General features: G+C 42.8%; 1 protein-coding gene across 1 annotated transcript in view; it reads left to right on the forward strand.

The window, feature by feature from the left end:
* Window positions 1–8,792: 8,792 nt before the first annotated feature.
* The window catches only part of c12h21orf91 (chromosome 12 C21orf91 homolog), a 47,230-nt gene continuing 28,077 nt past the window's right edge, over window positions 8,793–27,945 (forward strand). The window contains exons 1-2 of the mRNA XM_060833845.1: window positions 8,793–8,987; window positions 26,757–26,887. Of these exons, the coding sequence (XP_060689828.1) occupies window positions 26,764–26,887 (124 nt within the window). The 5' untranslated portion in view covers window positions 8,793–8,987; window positions 26,757–26,763. The remainder of the gene's footprint in view (window positions 8,988–26,756; window positions 26,888–27,945) is intronic.

Here is a 27,945-nt window from a genome sequence, read left to right on the forward strand (position 1 = left end):
TCAGTCTGTGAAACCTGGAGCAGGACTCTCGCATCCACATGGAGTGGGTCCCTAGCAGTGGCATGGTCTGAGCTAGTGTAGCCTGGAGTGGGCCCTGCGCGACAGCTTGGTCTGGGCTCGTGTAGTCTGGAGTAGGCCCCAAGAGGGCATCATGGTGTGGGCTAGTGTAGTCCAGAGTGGGCCCTGGGGGGAGGGGGGGGGCAATCATGGTGTGGAACTTTCTTGTCCTTGTCACCGCATTCCCGTTGTCTGCTTCACTTGGGCTGCCATGGCAGCAAGCGCCCCTCACCTCCCCCAACCCCCAACCCCATCTTTTCAATCCAGAGATGAATCTGAATCCACATCCCCAAACCCAACCACAGCACACCCTCTCTTTCCCTGTCTATTCCGATTCTCTGGAACGTAATGGCCGAACGTAACTGCGACCATAGACCGAGCTCGAGTTGAACATGAGGGATGGAAGCCTAAAGTCACACGGCAACAACTGGAGAGCACGAAAGTGGCAGAACTGTGACCGGTGGATCGGAGAGCTTGTGCTCATCACTCTAAAAGTCTCGACTATATCGTGATGGTAATACGTGACAGAGACCGGCAACACAATTGAAGGAATTATGTACCACATTCGCAGTGTAAACAGGTTTCCAAGTTGCATTTACTGATTCCTAATGAAGGGTTTCTGCCCGAAAAGTTGATTCTCCTGCTCCTCAGATGCTGCTTGACCTGCCGCACTTTTCCAGTGCTGCACTTTTCGATTCTGATCTCCAGCATCAGCAGTCCTCATTTTCTCCCAAGTTGCACTTACTGCAAAGGAGTAAAAAATGAGGTCTGCAGATGCTGGAGATCACAGCTGCAAATGTGTTGCTGGTCAAAGCACAGCAGGTTAGGCAGCATCTCAGGAATAGAGAATTCGACGTTTCGAGCATAAGCATTCCTGATGAAGGGCTTATGCTCGAAACGTCGAATTCTCTATTCCTGAGATGCTGCCTAACCTGCTGTGCTTTGACCAGCAACACATTTGCAGCTTACTGCAAAGGAACATAATACATCTGAAACAGCTTCATGGCATACGTTATTATGGTGGGTTCTTGCATAATTTTACTGGTTGAATTTAGTGATGTGCATTCCTTACAAGCAGGATTGCCACAATTCTCATTTCAAACGGCTGTATTTGATCATTAATTGAAGTGCAGTGCAACATTTGATAGATTCCTACATATTCTGAACTCCAGAGGGAAGGTGAGAATGACAGACCTTGACATAAAGGCAGTAACTTTACCATGTACAGCATCAAGGGATCCTCATGAAATTAGGGTCAATGGGGTCTGGGAGCAAAAGCCTCTGTGGGTTGTAAGTCATATCTAGCACAAAGGAAGATGGTTGTAGTTGCTGGAGGTTAATCATCTCAGCTCCAAAATTCTCAACAGAGGTAGTCAATGATCTATACCAGTTGTATCAATGACCTGTCTTCCATTATTAGGTAAGAATGGGGAACTCACTGAGTAGTATCATTTGTAACTCTTTAGATACTGAAGCAGTCCATAGCCAAATGCAAGAAGCAAATAACATCCATGCCATGCAAATGCCAGGCAATGACTATCTGCAACAGGAGATGATCTAGCCATTGCCTTTTGAAATTCAATGGCATCACCATCATTAAATCCTACACAATCAAAATCCTGCGTGTGACCATTGACCAGAAACTGAACTGACTAGCCATTCAATTACAGTGACAACAACAGCAGGCAAGATGCTAGGAATCCGGCAGCAAGTATCTCACCTTCTGACTCCCCAAAGCCTATCCATCATCTATAAGATATAAGACTAGAATGAGATGGAATATTCCCACTTGCCTGGATGAGTGAAGCTTCAACAACACTCAAGACACTTGACAACATCCAGACCAAAGCAGCCCATTTCAATGTTTGTGAATATGGACCTTCCCACTACCTCCACCACCAACAGTAGCATCAGTGCCTACCATATACCATACTAGATATAAGCAGCACTGCAGAAATTCACCAAAGAGAGCATCTTCCAAATGCATACAATGTCCATCCAGAAATATAAAGACAGTAGATATATGGGAACATTCTAACCTGGAAATAAATCATCATTTCTTCGTTGTGCTGGGTCAAAATCCTAGAATTCACTTCCTAATAGCATTGTGGGTCTACAACAGCAAATTGGCAGAAGCAGTTCAAGAAGGAAGCTCACCAACACCTTCTCAAAGGCTGAGCAATAAATGTCGTTCCAACCTGTGATGCCAACATATTCTGAAGCAATTCAAAAAAAGCAAATTTTACACCAAGCCGTATAAGGCAATATGAAAGCAAATTATCAAAAACTTGCTGAAAGACATAGTTTGAGGAGATTCTTAAAGGCAAAGAGTGAGGTTGGTGTGAGACGTTTGGGGAGGAAATTCCAGAGCTTACAGACTTGGTAGCTAACACCACAGTCATCAACAATGACATGATTAAAATCAGAAAAACTCAAGGCAGAATTTGAGTAGCGTAGATATGTAAAAGTGTTGTAGGTTGCAGGTAAATATAAAGGGGAGTACAACTATAGAGAGATTTGAAAATAAGGGTGGGAATTGTAAATTAATTCAGAAAATCCTTGAGAAATTGAACAGGTCTGTGGGGACAAAAACAGAATTAAATCTCAAGTAAAATAGCACACTTTTTCAGAATCCCTTTATTTCCGATTGCCATCATCAGCGTTATTTATTTTCTTTTATTGAGAAAATTTTAGATTTTGCGCATTGCTTAGTTGGGGGCCAGCATTGATCAGCAAGAGCAGCAGAGCTGGCTGAACAAAGTGCAGTGTGAGCCCAGGCTCATGCAGCAACATTTTGGCTGCCCTGAAGTTTGTGGAAATCTGAAACAATTTCCCTGAGTAAAGCAGATAAATGGAACTTACAACACTGATCTAGACAGGTTTTGGTTAGGTAACCAGATTAATGAATGTGGAACTAAGACAACTTAATGGAAATGATACACTGATGACCCATAGTCCAACAGAATCAAGGAGCAGACTAGAAAGGTGAGGTAAGGTTAATGTTTCTAATCTGAAACACAATTTCTGACTGAACACAATAATGAAGGGAGAGCTCACAAAATGTCATTTACTATTACATGGGGAATTAAATTTAAAAATGTGAAGCTTATGAGATAAACATTGAGATCACATTTGGAGTGCTGTGCACATACTGTTTTCCTGATTTAAGGGTGTGATTGTGTTAGAAGTAGTTAAGAGAGGTTTACTTGACTAGGCTTGTGTCAACTTGAATTTAGAAGAGTAAGAGGTGATTTATAGAATCACAGTCATAAAGCTGGACAGCATAGAAATAGATCCTTTGGTCTGACAAGTCCATGCCAATCAGATATCCTAAATTAATCTAGTCCAATTTGCCAGCATTTGGCCCATATCCCTCTAAACCCTTCCTATTCATATACCCATCCAGATGTCTTTCAAATGCTGTAATTATACCAGCCTCCATCACTTCCTCTGGCAGCTCATTCCATACACACACCACCCTCTGCGTGAAAAGATTGCCCCTTAGGTCTCTTGTCTTTCTCCTCTCACCTTAAACCTATCTTTTGGATTCCTCACCCTGAGGAAAAGATCCTGGCTTCTCAACCTATCCATGCCCCTCATGATTTTTTAAACCTGTGGAAAGTCACCGCTCAGCCACCGACGCTCCAGGGAAAATAGCCCCAGCCTGTTCAGACTCTCCCTATCACTCAAACCCTCCAACCCTGGCAACATCCTTGTATTAAATTAAAAATCACACAATATCATCTTTTCTGAAACCTTTCAAGTTTCACAACATCTTTCCTATAGCAATGAGACCAGAATTGAGACCGGGCGGCACGATGGCACAGTGGTTAGCACTGCTGCCTCACAGCGCCAGAGACCTGGGTTCAATTCCTGCCTCAGGCAACTGACTGTGTGGAGTTTGCACGTTCTCCCCGTGTCTGCGTGGGTTTCCTCCGGGTGCTCCGGTTTCCTCCCACAGTCCAAAGATGTGCGGGTCAGGTGAATTGGCCATGCTAAATTGCCCGTTAGGTAGGGGGTAAATGTAGGGGTATGGGTGGGTTGCGCTTCGGCGGGTCGGTGTGGACTTGTTGGGCCGAAGGGCCTGTTTCCACACTGTAAGTAATCTAATCTAATCTAATCTAAATTGCATGCAATATTCCATATGTGGCCTAACCATTGTCCTGTACAGCTACAAAATGACCTCTCAACTCCTGTACTCAATGCACTGACCAATAATGGAAAGCATACCAAAAGCCTTCTCCACTATCCTGTCTACCTGTGACTCCACTTTCAATGAACTATGAACCTGCACTTTAAGGTCTCTTTGTTTAGCAACATTCCCCAGACCTTAGCATTAATTGTCTAAGTCCTGCCCTGATTTGGCTTTCCAAAATGCAGCACCTCACATTTATCTAAAGTAAATTCCATCTGCCACTCCTCAGCCCATTGGCCCATCTGATCAAGATCGTGTTGTACTCTGAAGTAACTTTCTTCTCTGTCCATTACATATCTAATTTTGGTATATTCTGCAAACTTAGCAACCAAACCTCCTTTTTCACATCCAAATTATTTACATAAATGATGAAAAGTGGTGGACCCAGCACTGACCCTTATGGCACACCGCTGGTCTCCAATCTGAAAAGCAACTCTCCACCACCAGCCTCTGTATTCTACCTTTGAGCCAGTTCTGTATCCAAATGGCTATTTCTCCCTGTATTCCATTTGATCTAACCTTGCTAACCAGTCTACCATGCTGGACCTTGCTGAATGCCTTACTAGATTCTATCATGGTTACATCCAATAATCTGCCCTCATCAATCCTCTTGGTTACTTCTTCAAAAAAACTCAATCAAGTTAGTGAGACACAATTTCTCATTCACGTTGACTATCCCTAATCAGTCCTTGCCTTTCCAAATACATGTAAACCTTGTCCCTCAATTTAATTTGATTTGATTTACTGTCATGTGTACCTAAGTACAGGGAAAAGTTTTATTTATGAGCAGTGCAGGCAGATCATAGTAAGCATAGTAAGCTGCTCTTCGCAGCCTGCAACACATTATTGATAACAATGAGCACATCACCTGGTGGAGATTGCTATAATTACAGCATTTGAAAGACATCTGGATGGGTATATGAACAGGAGGGGTTTAGAGAGATACAGACCAAATTCCCCATACTTCCACTTCTCACCTTTAAACCACTGCCAAACATTAAACAGACCATTGTTCACAGCAAACTGACCAGCCTTCAGGACAACATTGACCATGACACTGCACAACCCTGTCACGGCAACCACTGCAAGACATGTCATAGTGTCGACATGGATACTCCATTACATGTGGGGACACCGCCTACTATGTATGTGACAGGTACTCATGTGACTCAGACAGTGTTGTCTATATGATACGCTGAAGGCAGGGATGCCCCAAGGATAGTACATTGGTGAGACCAAGCAGGTGCTACGACAACAAATGAATGGACACTGTGGAACAATCCCTCCCAGACGGGGAACATTTCAGCAGTCAAGGACATTTGGCCTTGGATCTTTGGGTGACTATCCTCCAAGATGAACTTCAGGACACACAACAATGCAAAGTGGCCGAGCAGAGGCTGAGAGCCAAGTTTGGTACCCAAGAGGATGGCCTCAACCAGGACCTTGGGATGCTGTCACACTGTAGGTGACACCATTACACTATACACTCTCACACACACTCTTACATACTCACATACTCATGCAGACCCTCTTTCATATACACACACACACACACACACACACACACACCCCACACTCTCACCCACACTTATATCCCCTCACAGGCATATACTCCATCACAATCATACATACACTCTACCAAGCACACACATACACAAACTCACACTCTTTCTCATGCACACACAGGCACATATACATCTATGGGGTGAATTTGCATTTGCAGAATTGTATTTGCAGATACATTCTAATTTGCTCAAAAAGCACACAATCTGCAGGCAGTCAATTTTATAAATTCCTTCTTTGGAAATAGAACCAGTCTGACTCAAGATTGGGATACAGCCAGACTCTAAGCTCACACCTTTAATGCATTGTCTGAGCTTACATTCACTTTTTAAATATAAAACCTTAAGTTATCTCCGGATTGTGACTTAAAAAAAGTTCTGGGATTTACATATTAATGAACCGAAAACTGCGACCCATTCTAAAAGATGAAAGACTTAAAAAGCAACCTAGGTTGTTCAATATTTCATTTCAGTTGCATGACACTGTGATCTTTTGCTATACATTCCGTTTGTGAGTTTTGAGAAGATTTCTAGCTCAGGTTGAGGTCCTGGATATCAGTTTGCTCACTGAGCTAGAAGGTTCATTTCCAGATGTTTCATCACCCTACTAGGTAACATCTTCAGTGGGCCTCCAAACACTAGATTGGACAAACAGGCAGAAAACCTAGCCACAAAGTGACATGACCCTCTCTCACGAGTATCCTTACGTACAGATCAGGGAAGGACACCACTTCGACTGGGACAACACATCCATCCTAGGACAAGCCAAACAGAGACTTGCATGAGAATTTCTAGAAACACGGCATTCCAACCAGAACTCTATCAACAAACACATGGAGTTAGACCTCACCTACCATCCCCTGAGAAAAAGAACAGGAAATTACATCGCCACAGGAAATGATATCACCAACGAAAAAAAAACCCAAACATATAAATAGAAAGCAGGAATCATGAAGTGCTTTGCTTGGAGGTCCACTGAAGATGTTACCTAGTCGGGTGACGAAACATCTGGAAATGAACTTTCCAGCTCAGCGAGCAAACCTACATCTCTACATTCTGTGTCTGATGATTCTGCTCCGCAGCTACCTGATGAATGAGCAGCATTCCAAAAGCTAGTACTACCAAATAAACCTGTTGGACTATAATCTGGTGTTGTGTGATTTTTAACTTTGTCCACCCCAGTCCAACATTGGCACCTCCATATCATAGTCAGCAAGGGCAGCATAGGGAGAGAAAAGAAAACTTGAACAGAGGCATTTCAGATTTACAATATAATTTTAAAAGTATAGAAGTGATTAGATTACCTACAGTGTGGAAACAGGCCCTTCGGCCCAACAAGTCCACACCGACCCACCAAAGCGCAACCCACCCATACCCCTACATTTACCCCTTACCTAACACTACAGGCAATTTAGCATGGCCAATTCCCCTGACCCACACATCTTTGGACTTGCGGGAGGAAACCGGAGCACCCAGAGGAAACCCACGCAGACACGGGGAGAACGTGCAAACTCCACACAGTCAGTCACCTGAGTCAGGAATTGAACCCGGGTCTCAGACGCTGTAAGGCAGCAGTGCTAACTCGGTGTTCGAGTTAGACTTCCTGAAGGTAGCTCACAAGGAGTCGCCATCCTGATTCCCTCCAACAATTTGCCCACCACTAATGTCGGGTTTATCAGTCTATAGTTCCCTGGCTTTTCTTACCACCTTTTTTAAATAGTGGCACCACGGTAGCCAACCTCCAGTCTTCTCTCCCCTCACCTGTGGCTAACAAATATCTCAGCAAAGGGCCTAGCAATCATTTCCCCAGCTTCCCACCAAGTTCTAGGGTATACCTCATCAGGTCCTGGGGATTTATCCACCTTTATGAGTTTTTATTGAAGTGATAAAAGATTCTAGATCTTGATGGGTGAGAAATGAAGAAGGTGTTCCCTATAATGGGAGAATCTACAAGGGATCACTGCTAAAAGTTTTAGGATCGTCAGTTTAAGAGAGTCGAAGGATTTTGTTTTCTCACAGAGAGTGATGAGTCTTTCGAACTCTCTTGTAAATCTTGCTGAAAAGTGCTGGATGCAAAACCTTTGAATATGTTTAAGGTAAAGGTAGATAGGTCCTTGATAAGCAAAGGAGAGGGGACCGTGGTAAAATGTTATTCGGGGATAGGCAGGAATGTACAGTGATCAGATCTGCCATGATCTCATTGAAGGGGAAAGCAGAATTGAATGCCTGAGTACTCGACTGCTGTTGTTAGTTGGTATGTACATTCTAGGAAATTCCGGAGCAGTTAGCGTAAAATCATGTTTTGATCAGCATTTCAGGTCGGGAAACCCCCAGATTCTGTTTCGACCCGATTCAGAACACTCCTTCAATTATTGAAACACGCTTCCAGTAGCATGAATTTCCCAGCAGCTGTGGAAAGGCTGTGCTGGCAGCGAGCCACCAGCAGGGGGCAGGAAGGGGCGGGGCGAGGAATACACCACACAAAGACAGGGAGGAGAGTGAAATATTGAGTTGATTTTAATAAATAACGGCATTCATTTGCATTCAAACTTTAAAAGTATGAAAAACGATATATATTTGCAAAAATGCAAAGACAAATCCCTGCTTTACATTTTCAATCATTTTAAATTTTCAGTTTAAAATTTGTTATCCACCCTCTCAGACTGATGTATTATAGTATAGTCCAGAATGGAATATGACGCGCTGGATGCAACCAAATTAAATTGGGGAGGAGGGGGACTAAAGGATTAGAATTACATATTTATAGGTCAGCTCAGCGGCTTTTTATGAAAAAAAGCCTTGTAATCATTAATGATTAGTACTCTATATAATCGATAGTGTGAGTCCGTGGGGTGGGATCTCGTTGTGTTGGAGATGATGTGAGGGGAATCTATTTGACATCCCTTTATTATTTACACCTTCGGGTTGGGAGGGGGCAAGTTCTCTATTGGAACACGGAGGATCTCAGTGAGGAGAGGATACATTGTATCAGAGGGAGATAATAGTGTTACGGAGAGAAGGATACATTGTATCAGAGGGAGATAATAGTGTTACGGAGAGAAGGATACATTGTATCGGAGGGAGATAATAGTGTAACGGAGAGGAGGGCACATTGTATCGGAGGGTGACGCTGTGTAATCCCGGGCCAGCGCAGAGCCGCTACCGCCAGCAGAGTGAGTAGGGGAAAGCCTTCCTGAGGCAGTGCGGGGGAGGTGGGCAGAGGGAGCGGTAACCACACGGTGATGGGGATTTTGGTCGGTCTGATTTAATAAGCGAACTTCATGTACCGGCCTTGACTGACTCGTTTCTGTGGCCGGTGGAAGTCCCGCTTCGTAAACTATTGGCCTCATGTTGGTGGGGTAAACATGGTCCTGTGGGACAGTGTCCATAATAATGGGGTAACTGGGATGGCCGCTCGGCTGCGTCGACAAACTGAGAGATGTTGTTCCCTTGTTTTAAGGCCTTTCCCCATCACTTTCCCCATCACTTTCTTCTTGTTTGGACTGAACCCCCAGTTATGTGCCAAACCACATGAACTATGTTTACACACGCAAAAGCACATATGTGCCTGTGTGTCTCTCTCTCTCTAAGCGTCTCTATGTTGTCGAACTGTTTAACCAGGAGAACGGGAGTTCTGTCTCCTCGTAACTTGGACTGATATTTATCACTGTCGAGAGTATGGTGCTGGAAAAGCACAGCAGGTCAGGCAGCATCCGAGGAGCAGGAGAATCGACGTTTCGAGCATAAGCCCACTCCTAATGAAGGGCTTATGCCCAAAACGTTGATTTTTCCTGCTCGGATGCTGCCTGACTTGCTATGCTTTTCCAGCACCACACTGTCGACTCTAACCTTCAGCACATGCAGTCCTCACTTTCTCCTGCCTGACATTTATCACTGTAAATTCCCAGATACATGTAGTGGATTTGATTACTATGGTATCTTGCCATGGCAAATTGGATTGTGAGCTGAAAATGTGTTGCTGGAAAAGTGCAGCAGGTCAGGCAGCATCCAAGGAGCAGGAGAATTGACGTTTCAGGCATGAGCCCTTCTTCAGGAATGAGGAAAGTGTGCCAAGCAGGCTAAGATAAAAAGTAGGGAGGAGAGACTTGGGGGAGGAATGTTGGAAATGCGATAGGTTAAGGTGAGGGTGATAGGCTGGAGTGGGGGTGGGGGTGGAGAGGTCAGGAAGATGATTGCAGGTTAGGAAGGTGGTGCTGAGTTTGAGGGTTGGGACTGAATCAAGGTGGGGGGAGGGGAAATGAGGAAACTGGAGAAATCTGAGTTCATCCTTGTGGTTGGAGGGTTCCCAGGCGGAAGATGAGGTGCTCTTCCTCCAGCCTTTGTGTTGCTATGGTCTGGCGATGGAGGAGTCCAAGGACCTGCATGTCCTTGGTGGAGTGGGAGGGGGAGTTGAAGTGTTGAGCCATGGGGTGGTTGGGTTGGTTGGTCCGGGTGTCCCAGAGGTGTTCTCTGAAACTAGACTGGATTTGGATTGTGTCCCTTGCATTCAAGTAGTGACTATGTTTCAAAGGTTAATGTTTTTTTGATTATAGAATCATCGAATCCCTACAGTGTGGAGGTAGGCTATTCAGCCCACTGCGTCGACACTGCCCCTCTGAAGACCATCCCACCTACACCATTACCCTATTCCTGTAACCCTGCATTTCCTGCAACTAATCCAGCTGGCCTACACATCCCTGGACACTGTGGGCAATTTAACATGGTCAGTCCCCCTACCTGAACCTGTGGGTGGAAGCTGGAACATCGGGAGGAAACCCACACAGACACAGGGAGAATGTACAAACTCCACACAGACAGTCACCCAAGGGTGGAATCGAACCTGGGTCCTTGCCTCACAGCACCAAAGGAGCTGACCATTGAGTCTTCTGAAGTTGTGCTGTAAATTCAAATCTACATTTTTTGTTTTTTTTTATTTATATATATATATAGCAGCGTTACTAATGTGTTTCTGTCCAGAATCTGTTGCATGTTTTTAGTTGTGCCCTCTTTCCCACCCCACCTCTCTTATCATCTTCCCCCACCCATCTTGCTCACCAAAACAAGACTAATCTATGATAATTTAGTGACTGAGCCTACCCACACTGCCTTGTCCCTCCAAGAAATAATGTTGGAGCTGCTGACTATCTGGGGAAAAAAAAGGTTAAAGGCTACAAACATTCAGGAAGTTCACTTCAAAGCAAAAAACATTTGCAGGGCCTTGGGGAAAGAGCATAGGAGTGGGATGAGTTAAGCAACACACTCAGAGTATACATGAGCATGAGGAATGAATGGCCTCCATTGCTGTGCATTTTAAGTTTTTTTTTTAATCAGGCTGCATCTGTAGGTTTTTCTTTTTACCGTTAACGTTCCCATCCTTGAGTCTGGCTTTAGAAAGAAACAGTCATATTTCACTGAATTTACTTCTTCCCAGTGTAGAATGTAATTCACTCATTCATCTCACTCCCATTTGCTGCAAACAGCTCTCCATTAATGATTTTTGAGAAGATTTGTAGCTCAGGTTGAGGTTCTGGATGTAAGTTTGCTCACTGCGCTGGAGGGTTTGTTTTCAGAAGTTTCGGCACTTTTATTAGGTAACATCTTCAGTGACTCTCCGGTGAAGCACTGGTGTTCTGCCCCACTTTCTATTTATGTCTTGGTTTCTCATTTATGATCCTTTTTCTCAGAGGATGATAGATGGGGTCCAAATCAACAAGTTTATTGATGGAGTTCCAGTTAGAATGCCATGCTTCTTGGAATTCTCATGCATGTCTTTGTTTAGCTTGTCCTAGGATGGATGTGTTGTCCCAGTCAAATACTTAACTGTAGAAACAATCATCACAATGCCCACAAATAGAGCTGCATCAGGACAATATTTCAATGAGCCGCAACACACTGCAACACCCAGGAACTAGAAAAAGCAGAAGAAAAATACCTATACAGTTCTAATCAAGAACAGATATGCACTACACGCAGTCTGCATGAAGGATACATTTCTGCTCCTAATGTGTCGTGGTTTTTGGATAAGAGTGTTGGGTTTAGTCAAAGATGTCTAGTATGTAATTCACATGTGGTGAATTGGAAATCCAGGTGTGGCAAAACTATATTTCTAAGTAGCAAACTGGTAATTGACCCCAGTGTTCACAAGTTTCAACCTTTTGTGCGTGTTTCTTGGCATAATGTTGAGATGAATTTTAGCTTGCTTGTAATTTTATTTTAATTGTGAATCTATTTTAGTTTCTTAGTGGTGTTGAGTGGTAGTTAGATGTTTAAGTTAAGTATAAATGTGAAACATAATTCCCTACATTGTGACTGTATATAAAATTTGGAGACTGTGGAATAACCTGTCATTGTAACCACATCTTTGGCTAGACAACTTATTTTAAGTGACTTTGGGTTAGGAAAATATCTGCCTGTTAATTGTAATTACTGTTGGATGTCAAGTTTGTCAGCATTAGCTGTAGTAATGTATGTGTGTAGTTGTGTCTCTGTTTATATAAAAAAATGATAATCAGCCCCACAGAATTGCTGGGGATGATGAGAGGGGAAGTGGTGATTGAGAGAAGACTGGTACTGTTCTACGAGAGCAGAGAAGGTTACTGGAGTTTGTCTTGGTTTGGTGAGCAGGGACGGATTATTTCTTCTGGCCAGTGAGATAATCCGTTTAAAATCATTGTTCAAAAGGTTGTAAGAAAATCCTTCAGATGGCATCCAGTGTGGAGTGATTTGCCATAGTGATTAACACAGATGGCATTGCTACTTCTGAGGGAAAGAGGTTAAATGTGTCAAGTGGAGGGAGCTGTAAGACCTTGGGAGGGGATAAATTGATAGGATTCACTTTGGAACGCTGTCACAAAATGTCAACACTGTAACGGGTTGAGTGTCTTTTTTTAGTTTGAATTTTGAGGATTCATTCCATCTCCTACCATTCCTTCCCTCCCTTTTTTTCGTATATAAAAGGAATATTACTTTGTATTTTCCACTGGTGCATGACTGGGCTACTGTGTTTGCTCAATAGTAAAATATTAGAAATGCAGAAAGTCAGTTTTAAGTAATTCGTGGGATGTGGGAGCCTCTGGCGAGGCTAGTATTTCTTGCCCATCCCTAATTGCCCAGAGAGCAGCTAAAGGTCACCCACATTGCCATGGGTTTGGAGTCATATGCAGGCCTGATCAGGTAAGCACAGTAGTTTCTCACCCTCAAGGGACGTTCGTGAAACAGTGGGTTTTCCCCAAACAATCAACAACAGTTTCAGGGTCAACAATTCAAGATTTTTATTGAATTCAAATTCCACCATTTGCCATGGGGGTTTTTGAACCCTTATCCTGAGAACATTGTTTGGATCTCAGGAGTAACAGCCCATAGAATCATTACACTGTGGAAACAGGCCATTCGGCCTAACAAGTCCACCCTAGCTCCCTTAAGAGCATCCCAGTCAGACTCAACCCATTCCCTAACCCTAATCAAGTCCCACTTGCCAGCACTTGGGCCATATCCCCCCAAACCCTTCCTATTTGTATAACCCTGAATTTCCCATGGCTGATCTACCTAACCTACTCATCCTTGGATACTGAGCAACGTAGCTTGGCCAATCTACCTAACCTGCACATCTGTTGATCACATCTGTGGTTGAGTTGTAATGCCATGAGGCCATCACCACCTCTGAAGAAGAGTCATTATAATCTCAAAACATTGACTCCGTTTCTATTTCCACAGATGCAGTCAAACCTGCTGGGGTTCTCCAGCACTTTGTGTTGTCTTTTCAGATTCCCAACATTCACTGTCTGCCATTTCCTTCTGTTGCACTTTAGACAAGATATGTGGAGAGAGGTACTGTTTCATAACAATGGTCTTTCTTCATAACTGAAAGATATTGGATTTAGAGTTTTGAATGTGTGTAAAACTGGCAGGGTGATGGCGGTTGTCGGAAAAAATAGTTCCGTGTTGGGAGAGGTGATGCAGACAAGGAATAAAAGAGAAGCTGTATGATTGATTCATAGAGATGTACAGCACAGAAACAGACTCTTCAGCCCAACACTAACATGCCAACCAGATATTCAAAATTAATCAAGTCCCATTTGCTGGCACTTGGCCCATATCCCTCCAAACCCTTCCTATTTGTTATCCATCCAGATGTCTTTTAATTGTTGTAATTATACCAGCCTCCATCACTTCCTCTGGGCAGCTCGTTCCATACACACAGCACCCTCTGTGTGAAAAAGGTGCCCTAAGGTCCCTTTAAAATCTTTCTCCTGTACCTTAAACTTATGCCCTCTAGTTCTGGAATCCCCCACCCCAGGGAAAATACCTCATCTAGTTACCTTATCCATGCCTCTCATGAATTTATAAACCTCTATAAGGTCACCCCTCAGCCTCTGATGCTCCAAAAATACAGCCCAGCCTAATCTGCCTCTCCCTATAATTCAAATCGTCCAACCCTGGCAAAATCCTTGTAAATCTTTTCTGAATCCTTTCAAATCTGACAAGGAGTTAGATGGTTCAGGTAACTTTGAAAGGTAACAATGGGCAATAATGGGACAAGGAAAGGAAAAAAAAGTTGGCACCAAGAAAATTGCAAGTAATTACCCAGAGGGAGTGTAAAGCATTGGAATAGTTACTGTAATATGAAAGATCCCTGGGCCCAACAATAGCTCAGTCATGGAGATATACAGCACGGAAACAGACCCTTCAATCCAGCTTGTCCATGCCGCCCAGATTTCCTAAATTAATCTAGTCCCATTTGCCAGCAGTTGGCTAGTATCCCATAAACCTCTATAAGGTCACTCCTCAGCCTCTGATACTCCAGGTGAAAACAGCCCCAGCCTATTCAGCCTCTTCCTGTAGCTCCAACCCTCCAATTCTGGCAACATCCTTGTAAATCTTTTCTGAACCCTTTCAGGTTTCACAACATACTCCCTTTGGAGAGAGACCAGAATTGCACACAGTATTCCAAAAGTCCTTTTGAGTATAGAGGCAGGGATGATTTTTTTTCAAAGGTGTATGAAAGGTTAAGAGGCAACTTGATAGAAGTTTATAAAGTGATGAAAGGTATAGATAGAGTTAACGGTAGTTGCCTTTTCCCTCGGATGGGGAATTTCAAGAACTGGGGCACGTTTTTAAGATAAGAGTAGAGAGATTCACATGAATAGGAAAGGTTTGGAGGGATATGGGTCAGGAGCAGGCAGGTGGGACCAGTTTAGTTTGGGGAGTATGTTCGGCATGGACTGGTTGGACTGAAGGGTCTATTTCTATGGTGTTTTACTCCAAATGCAGGTTGATCACTGTAGACCATCTGTGTGTGTCTTCACCTTCCTCTAATATTTTCAAGGCGGTGGGTTCCAGATCTTTAATATCCTGCATTTTTATATTAATCCACATCTCTGCATCCAACTCCAACCCAATCTCCAGTTTTTATTTTTGCCAATTACCTTCAGTCTGTGACCTCTAACTATGAGCCACTTGTCAATGGATATGGTTTCTCCTTATTCCTATTAAAATAAATAAGTCTTTATTTTTTGAGAATGTCATTTAAATAGTGCCCTTAACTTTCTCTCTGTGTTCTGAAACACTATGACTTGGATGACCTGAGATTTTTGGGGGTGGTGGGAGGTGGGGGTGTTGCAGGCAGTTTTGTGCTCTGCACTTCTGTGTCAAGTACCAAAAGTGCATTATTTGACAAAGAAAATTGGCCAGGGCACCTGCAGCATGCTGAGCGTTAAAGCACCATTTAATTCATGCAGCTATTCAGTCCATTTATAAACACAAAGCAACTTTAATGGAATTGGCAACAGCTAGAAACTTGGTGTTTGCAGCTCATGCATATAAAGGATTCAGTGCGTAGCCTTTGAAGTTAATGAACAAGGTTAGTTTTTAACATACGCAGCGAGTCGCCTGGACATACTTTACCGTGAAGTGGAATGGTAATCAAGTTCACATTGTTGGGGGCGGCTAATATGCTGTGCGCGCTTTCGTAAACAACAGAAATAAAGAGAATATTACAGACGGAGGAGATAGTTCAGTGTGGGTGGGGGAGATGGAATTCATCAAACTGCTGCTAATTTTGACATCAGAATGGTACATCGGTCAAATATTCTTTTTTGTGGGTGGGTGGTGGGGGAGATTAGGCAGGCCTCTAGACCATGACTGGTGTGAAACTGCATAAACCTGAAAGGGGCCCCTCAGGGTCAGTTTTCAATCTTGGCTGCTTAATGACAGGTGAAGTACTTGACTTATAGCTAGGGATTTAATTTACAAGTCAGGACTGGCAAATTTTAAAATTTATATCTGGCGAGACATGTTTGGAATGCAGTTTTCATGTCTGGGTTTTTCAGAGAGAGCACAAGGTGAAGGGTTACAGTATTGATGGTGGAATAACAAGGAGTTGCAGGGGCCTGGGGCTGTTTGTTCTATTGGTTGGGGGTGGGAGGGGGGGGGGGGCAGGGAGGTGGAGCAAGGGAAGAAAAAGGCTGAGTGGTTATTTGGACAAAGCTTCCAGATGCTAAAGATGCAGTTGTGTGTTTCCAGCACTTTGTCTCAAAATGTTTGAAGTTTCTGTATTTGAAGAAAGGCTTTATTGTTAGACTGAGTGGATGACCTCAGATGTGGAGAATTTCTGATGACTGTTATATCTCTGTGTACAGCGGCTGTACCACACCATCTGCTTCAGTAAAATCAAGTAATTTAATACCAACTAGTGTCTATATCTTACCTTGGGTCATTTGCTGCATTGAGAAAAGATAATTCACAGAAGCAAAAGGCTCCGTGGAGGAACCGAGGTTGTGTATAGTGCTTCATAGGGGATAGTGAGGACTGCAGATGCTGGAGATCAGAGTTGAGAGTGTGTTGCTGGAAAAGCACAGCAGGTCAGACAGCATCCGAGGAGTGGCAAAATCGACGTTTCGAGCCGGAGCCCTTAATGTGGAATGTCATCCTGATGCAGGGCTCCGGCCCACAACGTCGATATTTCCTGATGCTTGGATGCTGCCTGACCTGCTGTGCTTTTCCAGCAACACACGCTCAACACAGTGCTTCATGTGCTATCTTCCTCTTCCTCCTGGCACAGTTGGGGATGGGATGTAGCTAGGGAGAACGGTTTTAGAATTTGGGACAGGTTCCAAAAAAACAATGGGTTCAGTTCTGGTTTTCATTCGGGGGGTGTGGGTGTCCCTGGCTGAACCAGCATTTATTGCTCGTCCGTTAAGAGTCAACTATTCCGAAGGCATGTCCATGTGAGCCAGACCACACAAGAATGCTAGTTTCCTTCCCTAAAGGACTTCAGAGAACCACATGGGTTTTTCCAACAATTGGCAAATGGATTCGTGGTAACTATTAGACTCTTCATTCTAAACATTTTATATTGAATTCAAATTCTACCATTTGCTGTTGTGGGATTCACACTCGGGTCACCAGAGCATTAACAGTAGATTAACAGTGATGACTAACAGTGGTTTAACTACGGTGATGCCACTAGGCTGTCACCTCCTCTTTGGAGCACATATTTTAACCCCAGCCCCCATCAATGTACTCCATTTGTTTTCCTGTGTCAGACCTGCACTCACTGAGCTCACCTTGCACATCCTTATCAATTTTGTGGCTATGTCACAGATGCTGGACAGTTGTATTGTGGGCACATCAAAGGACTTGAGTAGGCTGGGAGATGTTGTGGTGATTTCCACAGTCCATCACGCAAGCACTGTGAGCAGCCAAACTGACGGCATCAAAATAACTTGTGGCTGAGCAGTGTAAAACATTAGGATGTCCTGCGATTGTCTGAAAGCAGGTCGGCTGCTTCTGGTGTAATTTTAGTTTGTTGGAAATTTATTGTGAGAAGAGAATTGAAAGTGCTCGTCTCTTGCTTGTACTGAGGTAGTTGGCATCAGATGGGTTTTTTTTGTTCCCAGCTGTGTGCAGTGTTCTATTATGCCTATATTACAAAATGGAGTAAGTAATTTAAGGTCCTGTTTCTGTAACTTAGAGCCTTAAGAAATCATCCCTTCACATGGACGGTCATGGAAATCTGTGACTATTGTTCTGAATAGCTGTTGATCTCCTTGGTCAACTGACCATTTCAAAACTGGATTGCCACCTTTTGTTGTGCAAGTTCATTGACCATTGGATAACTAACTGAATAGAATTGTATAGCATAGAATAAAATAATAATGTAATTTGTATGTCTACAAAGTCACTCTGGTGCGTACATTTAATAATAGAAATCATTCTTATTAAAAAAAGGCAAATTGGTGGAAGGATTTGAGATGCAGGTCAACCACAATCTAATTGAATGGCAGAGTACAAAAAATCTGCAGTTTGCAAATTGGTTCTGTTCTGTAGCCTATTTGCAAGTTGGTGTTGGACACCAGTCAGAACACAATGCAGGGCAATGTAAAGGAGCTGTTTATAAGTACAGGAAATGTTCATATGTCAGGTCTTTAAAATTACACCCCTGCATAAGCTCACTTTTGTCATGTTGGAGGTTTCTAAATTTGGACTGTTGTAGTTCATACAAATGTAATTCCAGTTTTAAAAAGTTCATTCATGGGATGTAGCTGTTCTGTCTACTTCAGCATTTCTTGGCCATCCCTAGCTGGTCTTTTACAATTGTGGAAATCACCACCTTGCAGATTTACCAGCCAGCAACATATCATTTCTAAAATTCTCATCCTTGGTGTCTCTCTTGGCTACCTCTGTTTCCTCCCCATCATTGCAACCCTCTGAAATCTCTGAGCTCTTTCAGTTCAGCTCTGTTACCCACTCTTGATAGTCATCACTCTACCACCGCTATCTTTAACTGATTTCCTGTGAAAACCCCCTATTTTATTTTGACTCCTTCAACAAAGTTTTCAATCAAGGCTTCACAATCGACCACCATTTTCTTGTGGTTCAGTGTCAAATTTTGTGTAATGTTGCTTTGCAGTAATTTGGAATGTATTGTTGCATTGCCAGTGCTGTTAAGCTGCAAGTTGTTGTTGATGTGTGTGATAAATCTGTTTGAATGAGAAGAATCCCCTAGTCCAATGATGATTTTTTTTTTAAAAACTCTATATGATTCTGTTTGATAGCCGTCTTTAAGTCTGAACATGAGGTTTGACCCATCAGTATTTCAGATCTGTAGCTTTTCTTTAGTTTCAAGCACGTGAGTTTTTGTACTAAGGACTGCTACATTAAGATTGAGAACTGTCCAATTTCCTCACACTGGCCCTTTGCTAATGTCTGCCTCTGCAGAGACCAAGCCTAAGCCAATGGCTTTCCACTGACTATTGTCTCAACAATAAAGGTTTTCTTTCACTGGAAAAGAATTAAATGAAATTAGGTTTTTTTTTAGCAACGAGTTATGATTGTAGTAATTGCCTGAAGGTGATGGAAGCCGATCTAAGGATAGTTTTCAAAAAGAAATTGGATGTGCATTATGTGTTTTTCAAAAGGGGGGGAAGAAATGCAGACTTGGAGTAAAGAGTGTGGTGTATTGGGAATAATTCAATACCTCAGAAAACCCACAAATATGTGACAGGCCACATGTTTCTCTTCTGGCCTATAGGCTTCTGTGATGTGGCCCAATCTCCCACTGCACTAAAATGTCCTTTTGTATTCAGTCTCGGTAAGTTATACCTGGAGTTTCCCAAGATCAAGGCCCTACAGACTTCAGGCAAGTTGAAGCACTACTTACAGATGTTTTATTTGTGGAAGACCATGAGATCTTCCACAGTGGCTTGTTATACAAAGTGATGGCTCTTGAAGTTGCATTAGATCCATTCAAATAACCTAGTCTTTGGGTGGAACATAGGGCAGTCTAGCATGAGGTGACAATCGAGACAGATATGTCACCTCAGGCACAATTATAATGATGTCTAGATCAGAGTGGTGCTGGAAAAGCACAGCAGTTCGGGCAGCATCCGAGGAGCAGTAAAATCAACATTTCGGGCAAAAGCCCTTCATCAGGAATACAGGCAGAGAGCCTGAAGGGTGGAAAGATAAATGAGAGGAGGGTGGGGGTGGGGAGAAAGTAGCATACCTTACAATTATAATGATTATGGTCCAAACTAGTTTCTAATTCTTAATTCTATTCTGCAATGAACTGCACCCTTTCATTTTAAGACAAGTGCTTGTTCTTGTTGAAACTCATTAGTGGTTTACCCTGTATCACCAACAATTAGGTTTAGCATCCACTGAGCTTTTGATTTTGTGTTTTCCCTACCAGAATCCATTTAATTGTTACTTAAAATATTAGAAGGGAGGCTTGAGGGCCCTTATGTGGTGCAGTGGTAGTGTCCCTGCCCCTGGGCCAGAGGGGCTTGGGTTCAAGTCCCACCTGCTCCAGAGTTGTGTAATAACATCTCTGGTGAGATTAATTAGAAAAATAGGTGGAAGAGAGGATTGGTGGCAGTGAACTACCCAATTTCAAGTACTGAGAGCCCAATATAACAGGGTTGCATCTTGCAGAGCCACATGAACATCTCATTCATGCTCTTGACTTTTTCAAATTGATCACATTAACATGGAAGAAACAACTTTTTTTTAAAAAAACACAATTCAGCGAGGAAAAGCAAGAGGCGTGGTTTTTGTGATCTCCATGCCACTATTTCAAATGGTTAATTTAGTGTAAGTGTCGTCATGCGAAGGGAGCCATTTTGATTAGTGTTGATGCAGTGTGTGCTATAACATTGTTAAAAAGCTCAACGCCAGGTTATAGTCTTACAGGTTTAATTGGAAGCACTAGCTTTTGGAGCGCTGCTCCTTCGTCAGGTGGACAATCACCTGATGAAGGAGCAGCGCTCCGAAAGCTAGTGCTTCCAATTTAACTTGTTGGACTATAACCTGGTGTTGTGATTTTTCACTTTGTACACCCCAGTCCAACACCCAGCATCTCCAAATCATGCTATAACATTGTAATAGATATTGGCTTTCTTTCTAGGAACTTGATTTTATGGTTGCAACCTTTCTGTTGCTGATGTAGCACAGGTGACAAGTTATTCTGAATTGTTAGTGGAAGCTATAATTTCATCACAAGATTCAGTAACCATAATATAGCATCACTTGTCTAAAATTATAGATTGGTTCAAAGATAATAAAGTCACAACAGTCCTGCAGGCCCATAGGGCTGCTCTCTCAAGAGAGAAGACTGGTGATGGTTTAACCGCAGTATTACCATGCTTCAGATGCTAAGTGTAGTTGCAAAGGAGAGTCTTTCATTGTAACCTCAGCCAGTGTGGGAATTGAACCCATACTGTTGGCATCAGTGTGCAATACAAACCAGCCATCCAGTCAACTGAGCTAATCGACCCCAGTTTTAAAGATAACTTTACTGTCAAAATTCTAGATTCTAAAAAGCAGCAAAATGCTGTAATTCAAAGTCAGGTCTGTTTTTAAAGTTTTTTTTTTGATGAGATGCAAACTTAATACATGTACGTAATAATATGTCTGCAAATTGTCACCTGAGATTTAGTAAGTTGGAAAGCATCTGGTTGAAAAAGCATGTGCTGAATTTTCATCTTGTAGCTCCTAATAGTTTTATTTTCAACTAATTGGTTTCAAAAGGCTATTCAGGTTTAAAATGGAAGCCATTTATCCCATCACTGTCAGCAGTCTGGCACTCTGGGCAGTGTCAACAGGTCACATCCTCCACGGGACTGAAATTGAAGGTTTCAGTTGTGCCCTAGTGAGGATGATTGAATCAGCTGCACTCTATTCTATTCCTTGGTCAGCCACAACAACGATAATTATCTTGACAGCATGCTGCAGGGACCATTTCCTCTGGGACATCCTGGTGCATTCCTCCACTCCCAATACCACCCCACAACTACAGCACTTCCTGTTGTTATTGTAGTTGGTGCAACACCTGCCCATTTACCTCCTCACTCCCTCAGTATCAAAGGCCCTAGACACACCTAAGTCAAAGTGATTTGCTTGTACTGTTTGCAGCTCACCAGGGAGGCTAGGCACAGACTGAGTGACTAGTTTGTAGAATGCCTACATGCCATCTGTAAAAATGACCATACTTCATTCCCATGCCAAGATTTCTGTCTCAGGCCAACTGTAGCGCTCCAATCAGTGAGCCCAACAAGTCCACGCTGGCCCTCCGAAGAGCCCATTTCCCTACATTTACCCCTCCACCAACACTACAGGCAATTTAGCATGGCCAATTCACCTAATCTGCATATTTTTTGGACTGTGGGAGGAAACCGGAGCACCCGGAGGAAACCTGCACAGACACTGGAAGAATGTACAAACTCCATACAGACAGTCGCCCAAGGAGGGAATTGAACCCGGGTCTCTGGCACTGAGAGACAGCAGTGCTGGCCACTGTGCACATGGTACAGTGAAGCATAATAAGTGTGCAGTAGCTTTGCTGAGCTCTTTCTTGAACTGTGTAAAAGATCTTATAGATTCTCTGCTCCTACTTTGGGATGTTGGTACATTCTTAGTGCTGGAACACCAGGCTGATATAGTGCCGGATGGTGGGACTGGAGAGTAGAGTTAAAGGTGATGACTTGAAAGATAAGAATCATTATAGTTTACGACCTTAACTGGGTGTTCCCATTTATTCTTGGTGCAACATCACGGTCTTCCTTTTCTGAATCTTTCCATTTATACTGATCAAGCCCAGTATGAGTGTATTCCCGGTGTCCATTTGACACACTTTTTAAGATGTAATATTAAACTGCAGCCCCGCTGTCCTCTTGGATAGATATTAAAAAAAATTGCTCAGCACTATTTTTCAAAGAACTGATGTCTCCCTTGACTCCAGCCACTCTTTGTGATGTCTTGAGGATGTGAGACGCTCTACATAAATACAAGTTTCACTTTGTCATGTCATTACAGCCCGTTTTGAGTGAGGTGGTCCGTAACTTAGTGTTAAACAATGGACTTTGTGTTCTAAGCACTCAGTCAGGACTCCTGCATCCATATCTATTTTAGCTTAGCTGGGACCTCATTGAAGCTATGAGGGAGGTTACTTTGGTTATAATGTCAGCCAAAGGATCTAGGTCATATCTGATGTAGAGGGAGAAATATAAGATTCTCTGCTGTTCAAAAGAAAGCTGAGGCAACAGTTCTTGCTTAAGTAGCATCACTAATGATTGGGTTAATTTGCCTTTCATCTTGTATGTTGATTTGGGCGTTCACACAATTTCAATATTGTTCACTACTTGTACTGGCATGACAGTGACTGCACTTCAATGCTTGATTAGCTAAAGGTAAAGGATTGTCAGATGTATCGGATTGCAGAACTGTATGCATGAACACTCTCTTGAATAAACAAATTATTTAAGCCTTGTCACAGAATGACAAATGTGAACTCCAAAAAGCCCTTTTAAAGTCTTGAGATCCTGTCAATGGAGACTGGATTCAAATCACCGTTCCCATAAACTAGTGGACTCAATAATGCAAATGTTGAAAATTGGCATTGGTCAAAGCAAATGGTAATGGTTTAGGCAGTTTGCCAATCTCACTGACTTTGATGTTTGTTTAAGCTAATCTTTATTTGTCCCTTTCAAACAAATTCCAAACTAATTACTAGATGGAGCAGAGTTTGCTCAAACATAAGATTAAGATACAATGTATTTATATATTGATGTTAAAAGAGCTTTGATCACCCTCAATTTTACCTAAACATTTTTGTCCATTCATGTGCACTGACACTTTATGCGACAATAGTTACAGAGTCAGAGCTGTGCAGCATGGAAACAGACCCTTTGGTCCAACTCATCCATGTCAACCAGTTATCTGAAATTAATCAATCCCATTTGGCCCATATCCCCTCGACCCTCCTATTCGTATACCCATGCAGATTCCTTTGAAATTTGATAACTGCATCAGCCTCCACTGCTTCCTCTAGCAGCTCATTGCACACACACATCACCCTCTGCGTGAGAACTCGTCTGTTCCAACCAGATAGCCCAACCCAATCTAGTTCCACCTGCCAGCACCCACTCTGTATTCCTCTAAACCTTTCCTATTCGTATACCCATCCAAATGCCTCTGAAATGTTGCAATTGTACCAGCCTCCACCACTTCCTCTGGCAGCTCATTCCATACACGTACCACCCTCTGCGTGAAAAAGTTGCCCCTTAGGTCTCTCTTTAATATCTTTCCCCTCTCACCGTAAACCTATGCCCACTAGTTCTGGATTCTTCTCCCCCCCCGCGCCTCCCCCCTCCCCCTCCCCAAACCACCACAGGGAAAAAGCCTTGCCTTTTTTCCCTATCCATGCCCTTCCATGATTTTATTCACCTCTAAGGTCACCCCTCAGCCTCCGATGCTCCAAGGAAAACAACCCCAACCTATTCAACCTCTCATTATCGCTCAAATCCACCAACCCTGGCAACATCTGTGTCAATCTTTTCTGAACTCTTTCAAGTTTCACAGCATCTTTCTGATTAGGAAGGAGACTAGGATTGCATGCAATATTCCAACAGTGGCCTAACCAATGTCCTGTACAGCCACAATATGACCTCTCAACACCTGTACTCAATATTCTGACTAATAAGGGAAAGCATACCAAACGCTGCCTTCACTATCCTATCTACCTGTGACTCCACTTTCAAGGAGCTATGAACCTGCACTCCAAGGTCTCTTTGTTAAGCAACACTCGTTAGGACCTTACTGTTAAGTGTATAAGCCCTGCTAAGATTTGCTTTCCCAAAATGCAGCACCTCACATTTATCTGAATTAAACTCCATCTGCCACTTCTCAGCCCATTGGCCCATCTGGTCCAGATCCTGTTGTAATCTGAGGTAACCCTCTTCGCTGTCCACTAAGCTTCAATTTTGGTGTCATCTGAAAACTTACTGACTAACCTCTTATACCCACATCCAAATCATTTATATAAATGACGAAAAGTAGTGGATCCAGCACCGATCTTTGTGGCATTCCACTGGTCACAGGCCTCCAGTCTGAAAAACAACCCTCCACACCCACCATCTGTTTTCTACCTTTTGAGCCATTTCTGTATCCAAATGGCTAATTCTCCCTGTAGTCCATGAGATCTAACCTTGCTAACGACTCTCCCATGGGGAACCTTGTCAAACACCTTACTGAAGTCCATATAGGTCACGTCCACTGCTCTGCCCTCATCAATCCTCTTTGTTAATTCTTCAAAAAACTCAAATCAAGTTTGTAAGACATGATTTCCCACGCACAAAGCCATGTTGACTATCCCTAATCAGCCCTTACCTTTTCAAATGCATGTACATCTTGTCCCACAGGATTCCCTCCAACAACTTGCCCACCACTGACATCAGGCTCACTGGTCTATAGTTCCCTAGCTTGTCCTTACCACCCCTTTTTAAACAATGGCACCACATTAGCCAACCTCCAGTCTTCCGGTACCTCACTTGTGACTATTGATGATACAATTATCTCAGCAAGGGACCCAGCAATAACTTCTCTAGCTTCCCACAGAGTTCTGGTTTACACCTGATCAGGTCCTGGGGATTTATCCACCTTTACCTGTTTCAAGACATCCAGCACTTCCTCCTCTGTAATCTGGACATTTTGCAAGATGTCACCATCTATTTCCCTACAGTCTATATATTCCATGTCCTTTTCCACAGTAAACACTGATGCAAAATACTCATTCAGTATCTCTCACATCTCTTGCGGCTCCACACAAAGGCTGCCTTGCTGATCTTTGAGGGACCCTATTCTCTCTCGAGTTACTCTTTTGTCCTCAATGTATTTGTAAAAACCCTTTGGATTCTCCTTAATGCTATTTGCCAAAGCTATCTCATGTCCTCTTTTTGCCTTCCTGGTTTCCCTCTTAAGTATATTTCTACTGCCTTTATACTCTTCTAAGGAAACATTCGATCTATCCTGTCTATACCTGATATATGCTTCCTTCGTTTTGTTAACTAAATCCTCAATTTCTTTAGTTATCCAGCATTCCTGACACCCACCAGCCTCTCCTTTCACCCTGACAGGAATACACTATATCAGGACTCCCGTTAGCTCATTCCTGAAAGCTTCCTATTTTCCAGCCGTCCCTTTACCTGCAAAATCTATCGCCAATCAGCTGGTCCCAAAGAATTATGGTGGCTGGCCCCAAAACACTCCCCACTGACACCTCAGTCCCCTGTCCTGCCTTATTTCCCAAGAGTAGGTCAAGTTTTGCACCTTCTCTATGTCCACATACTGATTCAGAAAATGTTCTTGTAGACACTTAACAAATTTCTCGCCATCTAAACCTTTAACACTATGGTAGTCCCAGTCTTGGGAAGTTAAAATCCCCTACCAGAACCACCCTATTATTCTTACAGAAATGAGATGGCCTTACAAATTTATTTCTCAATTTCCCTCTGACCATTAGGGGGTCTATAATGCAATCCCAATATTTCTCACAAATAACTTCCCTTGATGTGTTTCTGGGAATATCTTCCCTCAGTATAGCTGTAATGCTATACCTTACCATAAATGCTACTCCCTTTCTTTTCTTGCCTCCCTTTCTGTCCTTCCTGTAGCAATGGTATCCTGGAACATGAGCTGCCAGTTCTGTCTATCCCTGGGCTATGTTTCTGTAATTGCTATGATATCCCAGTCCCATGTTCCTAACCATACCCTGTGTTCATCTGCCTTCCCTGTTAGGCCTCTTCCATTGAAATAAATGGAGTTTAATTAATCAGTCCTACCTTGTTCTCTACTTTGTCCCTGCCCTCACTGTGTGACTCGTTTCTTTTATCTGTTTCCTCACTGTCTGTGGATATCTTAATGATTAAATGTACTAGATAAATTTGGGTTTTTGTCCACTGGCACTTACATTATAGCACAGTTTCCAACCAGCTCTGCAGCTCAGGGCACTTCCTGGTGACATTTTTAAATGACGGCTGGTAAAATGCGGCATCCTTTAAATCTCACTGTGATCTTGCCAATGGGCCCTGTTTCTCACCCACAGGTTTTCTTTGGACGATCATTCTCTTTTGCTTGATGTGTTGTGACACTTTGTTTGTTGTTTTCAGACTCAGTATGAACGAGGAACAGTTTGTTAATATTGACCTCAATGATGACGACATCTGTGGTGTCTGTAAACTCGAGACTGCAAAGGAGCTGCTTTCCTTTTGCCACGTCTGCTTTGAGCTCAGCATTGAAGGTAAGAGGGGTTAGAGGAGAGGAACTTGGATTGAGGAGGGGACGTTTGTAAATGTAGATGTTGCTTTAGCCAGGTAGGCTGTATGTTTGTTTTACCCATTCTGCACTCTACATGATGATTAAAGTAAGAGCTGGGAATGATATCCAGGTCAATTACCATCTCAGAAAATTCATCGCAGAAGGGGCCCATGCAACACTGTGTCTCTTTCCTCCTCAGTTGGATTGTAGTTGACCATAAACAAGTGTCTCATTGAATTTATTAGTGAAATAATGTTTTATTTATGGTCCAGTGTTTGATCTTGCCCAGAATGTTCATTTTAAATGTTTAACATGCAAATATTTGATTAAAGTGGCCAGACATAATCATGCAAGGTTGTCATGACACAGGTATATGCAACGCCTTCATCAGTGGTAGGCTGAGTCTCTCAATGACCACTCTGAATGGTCCTGTGGCCTTCAATCCCGAGTGATCAGGGGAAAAGAGCAGCCAAATTGTTTTTAAAAATAAATAAAATGACGAGGGGGAAGGATGTGTTGTTTGTGTTGCTATCACGCAATGTAACTCTTGTGCAATGCATTACTGGACAAATATATGTTCAGAATTAGAATGGCAATGATGTGAAGTCATAGAGAATTGAGAGAGCTGATAACTCTTTTCTGTATGCATAAGTAATCAAATTTTTACAAATGGTTAAACCAAACTGCTGTGTTATGAGACCAAATTCTGATACTTTACCATAAGAATTTATCTTGATCCAAAAGCTTTCCCATTAAATGCTGCAAAGTTACACATGCTTTAAAAGTGCTGCACCTGCATGTTTCTTGAATGTTACCGAGACCCAAATATAGGTGGTCCTGCCGTAACATGCGTTTAGTTAACACAAATTCGCTATGACATGATTGACGAATTGTCCACACTGTTTCTCAAGTGTGAAATTTTAAAGCGTGCATTGGTTATAATGTGATTCTGGCCCCATTAGTTTAAATGGTGCTGGTGTTATTTTCACAACACTGGATTGCACAAGAACGGAACTACCACGTTATAGCCGAACTGATGAT

The sequence above is a fragment of the Hemiscyllium ocellatum genome, chromosome 12, assembly GCF_020745735.1.
Source record: "Hemiscyllium ocellatum isolate sHemOce1 chromosome 12, sHemOce1.pat.X.cur, whole genome shotgun sequence".
NCBI classification, from domain to species: domain Eukaryota; kingdom Metazoa; phylum Chordata; class Chondrichthyes; order Orectolobiformes; family Hemiscylliidae; genus Hemiscyllium; species Hemiscyllium ocellatum.